At 42.4% G+C, this 13,004-nt stretch overlaps 1 protein-coding gene across 1 annotated transcript in view; it reads left to right on the top strand.

The window, feature by feature from the left end:
• The window catches only part of grip2b (glutamate receptor interacting protein 2b), a 188,816-nt gene that overhangs the window by 59,968 nt on the left and 115,844 nt on the right, over positions 1-13,004 (top strand). The window contains exons 6-8 of the mRNA XM_063068462.1: positions 1,093-1,238; positions 10,418-10,504; positions 12,423-12,498. Of these exons, the coding sequence (XP_062924532.1) occupies positions 1,093-1,238; positions 10,418-10,504; positions 12,423-12,498 (309 nt within the window). The remainder of the gene's footprint in view (positions 1-1,092; positions 1,239-10,417; positions 10,505-12,422; positions 12,499-13,004) is intronic.

Below are 13,004 nucleotides of genomic sequence, written 5' to 3'. Positions count from 1 at the left end.
ACACCCCGCTCTCTGAGTGTTCCATCACCCCGGTGAAAACTAGACCAGTTAACCACTCTGACTGCACTTGTTTCCATAGATACTGCCTGGCCTGCTCAGTTCCTCCAGAATTTTGTGTGTGTTACTTGGATTTCCAGCATCTGCAGATTTTCTCTTGTTTGCCCATTAACCAATAGTCATCCCTTCTTCCATCAATACCTATATCCGTTGATCTGGTCACATGCCTGTACCACTTTCAGTGTGCAAATTAGCTAATTTGTTCAGTTCCATTACAACCTCCAACAAAGTTAATTGTCTACAAATGGGAAGTCCTGAGGTTGTAAGGGAGTTATTAAGTGGAAGATTATTCTTATATTAGTGCTTTGACATTCCTGAAGACCTGTAGCATCAGATTATCCCTTTAATGGACTTCATAATTGTCTTTCAATAAAATCTCTTGGCATTTCCAAAGAAAGAATGTATATATCATACATGTCTGTGCATCATGAGACAGGTTAATCAGTTTGATAGAAAAGAATGGTTTGTATTCCTGCTCTCTGTGAGTGTCTGTCTGCAGTCACTTCTGACCCACAGAGCAGACTAAAGAACTGTTCCAGGCCTTGTTTACCGATGGCCTACAGCGTAGGTTTAATTATTTCACTCAGTGTTCCTCTGAGACAGAATGAGCTGTAGATTCTCCACTTCTTATTGACAGAATGAATAATCCCAAGTACAGTCCACGTGAAGTATTTATGCACAGACTCATTCCATGCCTAAATGCTACAGGGCCCTGGGAGGCTTGTGGTGTCAGTAGAGAATGCCTGACAGATGTTAAACACTGTCATTATATTAAATGGAGTTTACCAAAGCTGATAACACATCTCAAAGGTTTGCTATGAGGGCAGTGGCTACTTTCTCCATAAGGAGAACTGCCCCCCAGATAGACTGTTTAAGAATTGGATTGGTTGAAGATGAAAACTGACCCAGATTAAAAGTTGCCAGTGAACAGCCCTTGGCATGGCATTACACACCACAGAAACAGGAATGAATCCTTTAATTTTTTTCACCCAGCCTGATGTATTTAATAGTATTTGATCTTCTTCCTCCTTGTAGGAGTGACCAGTTAAACATCGGAGATTACATCAAGTCTGTCAATGGGATCAACCTGACCAAACTGCGGCACGATGAGATCATCAGTCTACTGAAGAACGTGGGAGAGCGAGTGGTCCTTGAGGTGGAGTACGAGCTTCCTCCGATAGGTAAGAATCTCTCCAACCACTCTGGGCTATCATTCTCTTGCAGGTCAGTGCTAGCTCTACCATTCCAGGCCATAGGTGTCCAAAGTACCCTTCTCCTTTGTTTCACTGGTTTTGAAAAATTGGCTTGTGATCATGTTGTTGGGATGAATGAACATCCCCTTCTTTCAGCGAGTCTAAGCCACATGTAATACACACAGAGACTAGTAATAGAAGAGTTCTTCCACTCAAAGGCAGCTGCCAGTATTTAGTTTTGACTCCTCTAACTGACTGTCTTCTATTTCACAAGCTAGTCTTCATTGAGAAGACTGACCCAGCATGAATTGACATGAAATTGGCAGTTTAATTACCTGGCTCTTGCTGACCAGGGATTGACTGACAATGTTCACACTCACTTCCTGCAGGAACATCTCAGTCAGCATTGTCTCCAACAGATAATGTGCTGATGCCTGGCTGACTATTTTGTGACTGTTGACATTACTTCAGTGCTGGTAACCCGTGCTGAAGCCAACTCGGGAGTGCTTGGTGGGCATTGCGGAAGGGGCTTTACATTATGCCCTTGTTACTCACAGATCCCTCTCTGTGTGTCCGTGTATTCATGTTGATTGCTCTGGGAAATACTTGAGGTCTGCTCTGGAGGCACCAAAAGAATGGAAGCATGGGATTTGTGCTCATGAAGTTGGTCTGGAGAATGAGCAGACTCTGGACTATGGTCTGGGTATATCGCAGGTACATCCCACCCGACCATCGGTGGTATCTACATAAGGTGCTGCCTCAGGATGGCACCATCCATCATCAAAGGTCCGCACCACTGCACCACGCCATCTTTTAGCAACTATTATTGGGCAGTGGGGGCAGAAGCATAAACTCCCACACCACTAGGTTCAAGAACAGCTACTTCCCTTCAGTCATTCTCTTCTTCAATCGGCAAAACCCTGATCAGTATAGTATAACAACACTCTGACTACCTTGGCAATAAAATTGACTCATTTTGTTCTAATCATCTTCTGTGTTGTTAAAAACGTGTATAAAATTTGTGTTTTTCTTGAGAATGTTATGCTCCAATTTTTATTGCATGGAATTGTGTATGCGATAATTAAGACCTCAAGACCATAAAACATAGGCGCAGAATTAGGCTATTTGGCCCATTCCTTCATGGTTGATTTATTATCCCTCTCAATCCCATTCTTCTGCCTTCTCCTGACACCTTTGGTGCCCCGACTAATCAAAAATGTACCAACCTCCATTTTAACTATAGTGTACTCAATGACTTGGCCTCCACAGCCTTGTGCGGCAATGAATTCCACAGACTCACCACCCACTGGCTAAAGAAATTCCTCTTCATCTCTGTTCTCAATGGACATCCCTCTATTCAGAGGCTGTGCCCTCTGGTCCTAGACTCCCCCATGATAGGAAGCATCCTCTCCACATCCACTCTATTTAGACCTTTCGATATTTGATAGGTTTCAATGAGATCCCCCCACGTTCTTCTAAACTCCAGCAAGTACAGACCCAGAGCCATCAAATACTCCTCATACATCAGTCTTGTGAACCTCCTCTGGACCATCTCCAATGCCAGCACATCTTTTCTAAGATAAGAGGACCAGAACTGCTCACAATACTCCAAGTGCGGTCCGACTGATGCCTTATAAAGCCTCAGCATTACATCCTTGCTCTTATATTCCAGACCTCTCAAATGGAAAGTTAACCATGCATTTGCCTTCTTTACAACCCACTTAACTTCCCAATCTGTCCAAGTCCTTCTGCAGACTCCCTGGTCCTCAACACTACCTGCCCCTCCACCTATCTTTGTATCAACCACAAACTTGGCCACAAACTCATCAATTCTGTCATCCAAATTGTTGACGTAGAACACGAAAAGAAGTGATCCCAATACTGGCCCCTCCAAAGCACCGCTAGTCACCAGCAGTCAACTACAATAGGCCCCTTTTATTCCCACTCTTAGCCTCTTGCCAGTCAGCCAATCGCCTATTCATGCCCGAATCTTTCCTGTAATATCATAGGCTCTTATCTTGTTAAGAAGCCTCAAGTGCAGCACCTTATCAAAGGCCTTTTGAAAATCCAAGTAAACAATATCCACTGTCTGTCCTTTGTCGATCATACCTGTTATTTCCTCAAAGAACTCCAACAGATTTGTCAGACAAGATTCCCCCTTAATGAAACTATGCTGATTTTGGCCTACTTTATCACGCACCTCCAAGTATCCGGAAGCCTCATCCTTAATAATGGACCCTAACATCTTCTCAACCACTGAAGTCAGGCTAACTGGCCTGTAATTGTCTTTCTTTTGCCTCTCTCTCTTCTTAAAGATCAACTCAACTTTAAAGATCAACTCAACTTAACTTTATGACTTTAGCAATGACCTGAGGCTCATGTCATTGGGTATATTTAAGGCAGAGGTTGATAGAATCTTGATTAGTCAGGGCAAGGAGGGATGTAGGGAGAAGGCTGGGGCTGAGAGGGAAAATGGATCAGCCCTGATGAAATGGTGGAGCAGACTCAATGGGCCAATTGGAATAATTCTGCTCCTATATTTTATGGCTTTATGGCCTTATGTACAAATATCTAAAGGAGCAGAGATTCTTTCAGAGATCAGGAAGTCAATTTTTCTGAGCTAAGGAGTTTTGAAAAGCAGAAATCTTCAGCCCGTTCTCAGCTGCCTTGCAGAAAACTGAGGATTGCTTTGTACAGAATAATGCCCATGGGTCATACTTTGCTTAGCTTAGCGTTAGCTTTATTTGTCACATTCGCATCGAAACATCGAAACTACTTTGCACTAAAATTGACTTTTTTGTCATATTTGCATCAAAACATCAAATCATGTACATCGAAACGACTTCACACTATAATTGACTTCTTTTGCTCTAATAGTGTTCTTGCTCTTTCTTGTAAAAATTGTGTTTCATTTAATTTTAATTTATGATTTTTTTCATTTTTCATCATATCAAATTAAATCAGTGAGGATTGTACTGAGCAGTCTGTAAATGGGGCATTGCAGCTGAAGTCCTGTGAGGTCAATGTCATCATTTCCTGGTCAGGAATCACATCTGAGTTAGAATCTACTGTCATACTCTCAGTGACCACTTTATTAGGTACCTCCTGCTGTAGCCCATCTATTTCAATGTTTGATGTGATTTGTGTGCAGAGATGCTCCTCTCTGTACCACCGTTGTAATACGTGGTTATTTGAGTCACTATCTCCTTCCTGTCAGCTTGAACCACTCTAGCCATCCTCTTCTGATCATCTTTGACCTGCTTTCACTCACAGAACTGCTGCCCGCTGAGTGTTTTTTTGCGTTTCTCGCACCATTCTTTGTGAACTCTAGAGACTGCTGTAAGTAAAGATTCTCCGAGATTAGCAGTTTCTGAGATCCTCAAACCACCCCAACTGACAACAATCATTCCACTGTCAAAGTCAAAGACCATACTTCCTCCCCACTCTGATGTTTGGTCTGAACAACAACAGAACCTCTTGACCATGCCTACATGCTTTTATACATTGAGTTCTGCCACATGATTGGCTGATTAGATATTTGCATTAACAAGCAGATAACAGGTGTACCTAATAAAGTGGCCACTGAGTGGTTACTGAAAGTGTAACACAAGTCTGAGCCATGCATGAAAGGCTTGGACAGTTCTTGATTTACGGGAAGGATTGGATTCACAGTTCTTAATTATTCATTACATAATAAAGGAGAAAGGTTTGAACTTGGTACAGAGTTTTATCTTTACAGCATTTTGAATTCAGTAGGATACTTCCTGGTAGAAAAGAACATAAACATGAAGAAATTATTTTTAAAAATGGGGTCTTTTTACACTGGATCACTGTAGGTCCTAGGATGCTGCAAGTGAAGGAATTATCGATCGGCTAAGTAGATAAAAGCAGCCTGTTGCTAGTTGTTAAGGGGCCTCAGAAGAGAGATTATTGATGCAAGGTCGAAGGAAGGGACTTGGAATAGAGAGAAGAGGAGGGCACCACTATCGGAGCTTTGTGGTTGTGTAGTTCATTTCCTGGATAAGTGGTCAAACCAGAAATAATGTCTGTGAAGTAATTGATCAATATCAGCAGCTGTGCGTTTACGCTTTGATTCAATGATCATTGGAAGGAAATTTAGTGTGTGAAGTACAATGTACAATCGTGGCTGTATAGTGTGTTTATTGCTTTGCCTTGAAACAAATTTCGTGGCTGTCAGCTTTCCAAATTAGACTGGGCAGATATGGATTGAAAGGGAAGGGACTGAAGAGAGCGAAGTAGGCAGAAGAGATTGGGGCTATTTTTCACATCATAGTCAAAACTAAATTGGACAGTTTGAACAGAGTGACCTTTCTTGCAACATTATGTAATACAGAGCAGCAGAGTGACACCATTAGCAGAGCTGCTAATTCACAAGCTGAGGGACCCCTGGTTCAGTCCTGAGTTCTGGTGTTGACTGTGTGGAGTTTGCATGTTTTCCATACGACTGTCGTGTTTCTCGGAGGTGCTCTGCTTTCCTCCCACATTCCAAAGATATGGGTTCGTAGGAAAATGGCTGCTTCAAATTGGCCTTAGCATTTTGAACCTGTCAGTTAGCTGATGGGAGTGTGGAGAGAACACTTCAAGTTCAAGTTCAAATTCAAGTTTATTGTCATTCAACAATAAACATATAAACATCATTCCTCTGGGACCAAAATGCAAAACAGAATACATATAGCCACACACAGAAAATATAGTTACGATGCAGCACGTAGAGTTTCAAAATAATATTAACACAAGTTCTCAAGAGGCATGGCCACTAGAGAAGACTGGTTAACATAAAATGTGAGGTGTGTGTTTATGTGAAACAGTAAGACTTGATGGTCAGACTGAACCTGGTGACCGAAGGGTCCATTTTCATGATATATGACATGGGAGCAAAATTAGGCCATTCATCCCATTGAGACTTCTCTGCCATTCCATCATGGCTGATTTCTTATCCCTCTCAACCCCACTCTTCTTCCTTCTACCCATAACCTTTCATACCCTTACTAATCAAGAGCTGATCAACTTCTGCTTTAAATGTATCCAATGACCTGTCCTCCACAACTGTTTGTGGCAATGAATTCCACAGATTCACTTACCTCTGGCTAAATAAATTCCTCTTCATCTTTGTTCTAAAGGGACGTCCTTCTATTCTGAGGCCGGGTCTTCTGGTCCTGGACTCCCCCACTATTGGAAAAATCTTTTCCATGTCTACTGTATCTCAGCCTCTCAATATTCGAAGGGTTTTAATGTGATCCCTCCTCAGTTTTCTAAACTGCAGTGAGTTCAGGTACAATGCCATAACTCTCTCTTCTTTCAACTTCCTTGGAAAAGCTGGACTTCGTTCCTTGAGTGTTGACCAACCTCTGGTCCATCACACTTAATGTTCTCAGCCACGACCGTGGGTTGCCAAGCAGCTTCCGGTTATATTTTAATATCATAGTCTTATGTATACTGGATCCACATGCTTGAAAATTAGCTCTTTGAACAGCAGTACATTACAAACATGACAAACCGAAATTATATCAACTTAAATTAACAGAATTCCACATAACTCAACAACAGAATAACACAATGACACTAGTAGCACACACAAAATGCTGCAGGAACTCAGCAAGGGAGGCAACATCCACAGAGAGAAATAAAGAGTTGATGTTTCGGGCAAAGACCCTTCAGTCGGATGGTGAAGGGTATCGGCCCAAATTATCAACCCTTTATTCCCTTCCATAGATGCTGCTAGACCTGCTGAGTTCCTCCAGTATTTTGTGTGTGTTTCTCTGGATTTCCAGCATCTACAGAATCTCCAGTAACAATGACATTAATACAACTTGGGGGGCGGGGGGGGGGGCAGTGAGAGAGAGAGAAAGAGAGAGAGAGAGAGAGAGAGAGAGAGAGAGAGAGTGAGAGAAGAAAGAGAAATACAGTCAGAGTCAGTCTAATGGTTTTCCAGGTCAGTTCAAGAACCTGATGGTGGTTGGGAAGAAGCTGTTGTTCAACCTTAAGGTGTGGGTCTTCATACTCCTCTTATCTGATGGCAGCATCGAGAAGAGGGCATAACCTGGATGATATGTTCCTGATGGATGTCATTTTCATAAGACATTGCCTCTTGTAGATGAACTCATTGGTGGGGATTATTTTATCTGCAATAGCCAGTCTGGCCTGGTCTTAACTTTATATGACCATAAGAGAGGAGCATAATTAGGCCATTCAGTCCATCAAATCTTCTCCACCATTTCATCATGTCTGATCCCAGGTCCCATTCAACTCCATACACCTGCCCTCTCACCATATCCCTTGATGCCCTAACCAATCAGGAATCTATCAACTTCTGCTTTAAATATACCCATGGACTTGGCCTCCACCATATTCTGTGGCAGAGCATTCTGCAGATTCACCACTCTTTGGATAAAACAGTTCCTCTTTACTTCTGTTCTAAAAGGTTGCCCCTCAGTTTTGAGGCTGTGGCCTCTAGTTCTGGATACCCCCACCAGAGGAAACATCCCATCCACATACACCTTATCTAGTCCTCTCAACATCTAGTAGGTTTCAATGAGATCCCCATGCATTCTTCTAAATTCCAATGAATACAAGCCCATAGCTACCAGATGCTCCTCATATGTTAAACCCTACATTCCCAGAATCATCCTTGTGAACTTGTGACTCTCTCCAATGACAATACATCTTTTCTGAGATAAGGGGCCCAAAACTGTTCATAATACTCCAAGCACAGCCAGACTAGTGTCTTATGAAGCTTTGGGATTATCTCCTTGTTTTTATATTCTATTCCCCTTGAAATAAATGCCAACATTGCATTTGCCTTCTTTACTATAGACTCAACCTGTGAATTAACCTTCTGGAGGTCTTGCACAAGGACTCCTAAGTCTCTTTGCACCTCTGATGTTTGAATCTTCTCCCCATTTAGATAATAGTCTGCACTATTTTCCTTTTACCAAAACGCATTATCATACATTTCCCAACACTGTATTCCATCTGCCACTACTTCTGCCCATTCTTCCAATTTGTCTAAGTCCTGTTACAATTGCATTGCTTCCTCAGCACTACCTACCCCTCCACCTATCTTTGTGTCATCCTCAATCTTTGCCACAAAGCCATCAATTCCATTATCCAAATCATTGACAAACAATGTGAAAAGTAGCAGTCCCAATACTGATCCCTGAGGAACACAACTAGTCACCGGCAGCCAACCAGATAAGGCCTCCTTTATTCCCACTCATTGCCTCCTGCCTGTCAGGCATTCCTCTATCCATGCCAGTATCTTTCCTGTAACACCATAGGATTTTATCTTGTTAAGCAGCTTCACGTCAGGCACCTTATCAAATGCCTTCTGAAAATCTAAGTAAATGACATCCACTGCCTCACCTTTGTCCACCCTGCTTGTAACTTCCTGAAAGAACCATAACAGCCACGCTGACTTTGACTTGTTTTATCATTAACTTCCAAGTACCCCGAAATCTCATCCTTAGTAATGGCCTCCAACACTTTCCCAACCACTGACGTTAGGCTAATCTGCCTATAATTTCCTTTCTTTTGCCTTCCTCCCTTCTTAAAGAGTGGAGTGACTTTTGCAATCTTCCAGTCCCCTGGGACCATCCCAGAATCAAGTGATTTTTGAAAGATCATAACCAATGCATCCATTATTTCTTCAGCAACTTCTCTCAGGTCTCTGGGATGTAGTCCATCTGGTCCAGGTGACTTATCCACCTTAAGACTTTTCAGTTTGCCTTGCACTTTATCACGTGCACTTGCAATCTGAGTCACTGAGCATTCATTAACACAATTAACTGAGGGCCTTGGCTATTTTATTCCTTTCTGATACTCAGGTAGGGGAAACGTAACATCCAAAACACTGTAGATGAGGCAGCATCTGTGGAGGGAAGTGGACAGTCAACATTTCAGGTCAAGACCCTTTATCTGGACTAAAGCAAGGTGTCATCCTGAAACATCAAATGTCCATTTTCTTCCACAGATACTGCCTGATTCGATGAGTTCTTCCAGTACATTTTGTGTTGCTCTAGTTAACAAACACAAAATGCTGGATGAGCTCAGCAGGTCAGACAGCATCCATGGAGGAGGATAAACAGTTGATGTTTCAGGCCGAGACACTTCATCAGGACTCGCAAGGAATTCAGCAAAAGCAGAGGCAGAGGGTGGGGAGAGGAGAAGGAGTACAGCGACACAATAGTATAGTGGTTAGCTTGATGCTACTACAGCTTGGTGATGTCACAGCTCATTTCCAATATCATCTTTTAATTAGTTTGTATATCCTTCCAGTAAGCGTGTTGGTTCCCTCTAGGTGCTACGGTTTCCTCCTTCATTCTAAAGATATAGTGGTTAGTCAGTTAATTGGTCAATTTAAATTGTCCTATGATCAGGCTAGGGTTAAATAAGTAGGAAGCTGCCTGTACTGTCTCTAAAGAAAAGGCCTCCAGTATCCACACCCTGTTCTGTATGGAAACCACTGTGACTTGCTACAATAATCGGCATTGACTGAGGATCAATTAACACTCCACTGGGATGTGTACTGTAGCTCCTGACTTCGATTCAAGATTGTTTATTGCTGTTCTTCAGTACAAGAGTGTGAAATGATTGTTACTCCTGATCTGATGCAGCATAAAAACACAATAAGCATAAAGAAAACAATAACAGAACCCAAAAAAGCACAATATACTGTCTAGAAGTCTAAAAGCAATCCCATAAAAGTCAAAGTAACTGTCTGAGTGGCCACATAGACATAAGATCAGCTTATATACATAGTCTGATTGTAGTATAGCACACAAAGTGACACTAGGTGCAGGAGTATCTCTACATGGGGTGACTCTGACAGGAAATGATAAAGCGACAAAGTGACTCTCGACAGGAGGAACTCTCCTGGGTAGCAGCAGGACACATGGAAGCACAGTAGGACAGTGACTGTGTTGGTGTAGATATGAGGTACGCAGCGTAAGTGAGAAGTGGCAGTGCGTGGGGGAGAATGAAGGGTGCTGAGGGACTTGGCAAGGAGTGGCTCATGTGGAGGTCGTGATCGTGGGGGATGATGGGGGTGAGTTAAAGGGTGGAGGTGTTGAACAGCCTTAACAGCTTGATGAAGATTTTGGCACTTGCTTCAATGCGCGTATTAAACAAAATTTTATTTTTTGTTCTAGTTCCAGAAAACAATTCAAGAATTATTCCAAAGACTGTCGAAATCTCACTGTACAAAGAAGGCAACAGCTTTGGCTTTGTGATGAGGGGTTCGTCATTTTGTTATCTCCATGTTTTCCCTCTTCCTTTCCTTCCTCCTGTGTTTGGTGATGATCTAGTCCGAGCTGTCTGGGTATCTACAAGTGCATGGTAAATCATTGTTCACTACAGGTTAGAATACAACCCGCTTATTTTACAAGAACTCTCCACTAAGAGGCTGTTGTAAGGACATGCGATCAGAACAAAATGTTTTCATTATGATGTGGCACTTAAAGTTATTAACCAGCATCTTGACAGTACTCTGGACCTATCAATATATTACAGCCAATATCTTACTTCAGCAGTGCATTTGCTGTTGTGATATGAGAAATGCAGTGTTTTGCAAAGCAAGATCCCACTAGCTTCTTGTAGTAGTGATTAAGCATTGTCTGGGCACGTATAAGAGGCCATTCAGCCCATTGAGTCTGTTCTGCCATTCAATCTTGCCTGATATTTTTCAAGCCCATTGCCCCACCTTCTCCCCTTGACCCTTAATCTCCTTACTGATCAAGAACTTATCAATCTCTGCCTTAAATACACCCAGTGATTTGGCCTCCACGGCTAGCTGTGGCAATGAATCCCATAGATTCACCACCTTCTGGCTAAAGAAATTCTTCCTCATTTCAGGTTTAAATGGTTGTCCTTTTATTCTGTGCCTCATGTCTCACCTGAGGGGGTAGGAATTATGACATTGCAGCAGGATCTCAGTAGTGGACTATTGTCCAAATGGCTAGTGAGGGACTTGGCCCCACAGCCTCCTAACCCTAAAGCCAAAATTATCCTGTCATTGATGAGTAATTTGGGTCCAAGGTGTTCAGATTCAGAGACCAATCCATGCCCTTTAACTCTCCATGGCTTTGTTCGCTGACCCAGGCAGAACATAAGAAGCCTTGTACAATGCCGCAGGTAAATCCACAGAATTCCCCCATGTAGCTGTTGCAGGATAAAAAAAACTTCCTTGTGAGACACAAAAGAGTTTGTAAATACTGGAAAGAGTGATTTTTTTTTCCTTTGCAACTATTGCATGATGGCTGATGTTAGATGTTCAAAGGTAGTCTTTGTGGTTACTAAAATATTGCTACAGGTCCTGACAAGGTTCTGATGCTATGAACTGTTCGTGACCAGAACAAAGAACCGAGTTCTCACATGGCGGAAGATGCCAGCTGCAGACAGCAAGTCAGTCACACTGGACTCCCAAACATCTATTTATGTGCACAGGCCGTTTGCAAGTCAGGAGTTTGTAACCTGGAGAGGACCTGTATAAGAATCTTATTTTGCAAAAGAGATGATGGGAGAGACTCAAAGTCTTATATTATCTTGAGGTAGCAGATTATGCTTGCTGTTTTACACTATAACACCATAAGATATAGAAGAAAAATTAGGCCATTTAGCCAAACAAGTCTGGTCTGCTATTCAATCCTTTCAACCCCTTACTTCTGCCTTCTCCCTGTAGCTCTTAAACCCTTTAATGAATGAAGAACCTATCAATCTCTGCCTTAAACATATCCAATGACTTGACCTCAATAGTCTTATATGGCAATGAATTCCATTCACTGACTGCTCTCTAGCTGTAAAAATTCCTCCTCATCTTAGTTCTAAAGTGAATCCCATTATTCTGAGACTAGCCTGTCCTACTAATAGAAATCTCCTCTCTAGATTGACTCCATCTTGGCCTCAACCTAGCCTTTCTCTATCATAATGGTGGAATCTCTGTTGCGTGTCCTGAGATTCCTTCCCTTTCCATGAGTACCTGTGATCCCTCATGCCACTGTTCCTGGATAGAATAGGTTTATGAGGAGCTTTGGAGGTGATGCCTTTCTGTCTACCTGCAGAGGCTGTTAACTGTGCTGCTGGCAGAGGACAGCTGATGCAAGACAAGGAAACTGTCTCACTGAGGGAAGAAATGAGGAAATGGGTGTTGCTTTGCAGGTGGAGCCCATGAAGACTGGAACAAGTCCCGTGCTCTGGTGGTGACCCATGTGAGGCTTGGTGGACCAGCTGACAGGTAACCTGATGGATCTCCAAGTATTAGGGATGAAAACAGCCAAATTAAAGCATTCATAAATCTCTCCTACATGAGAAGATGAACTCTTGATCTCCCAGTAATGCACACAAAATAATGGAGGAACCCAGCAGGCCAGGCAGCATCTATGGAATAAAGTAAGCAGTTGATGTATCAAGCCAAGACACTTCATCATGAGTCCAAATGAAGGGCCTTGGCCCAAAACATTGACCGTACTCTTTTCTATAGATACAGCCTGGCCCACTACGTTCCTCCAGCATTTTGTGTGTATTACTTTGATTTCCAGCATCTGCAGATTTTCTCTTGTTCTTGATCTCCCGAATGACTTTACACTTTATTTCTCACCTGCACTGCACTTTCTCTACAACGCTAACACTTCATCCTGCTTTCTGCTACCTCGATGTGATTACATATGGAATGATCAGACGGGATGGCACATAAGCAAAATTTCTTCACTATATTTCAGTGCATATGAAAATAATAAACCA

This window comes from Mobula hypostoma, chromosome 15, assembly GCF_963921235.1.
Source record: "Mobula hypostoma chromosome 15, sMobHyp1.1, whole genome shotgun sequence".
In the NCBI taxonomy this organism is placed as follows: domain Eukaryota; kingdom Metazoa; phylum Chordata; class Chondrichthyes; order Myliobatiformes; family Myliobatidae; genus Mobula; species Mobula hypostoma.
This window is presented reverse-complemented; position numbering and strand designations above follow the sequence as displayed.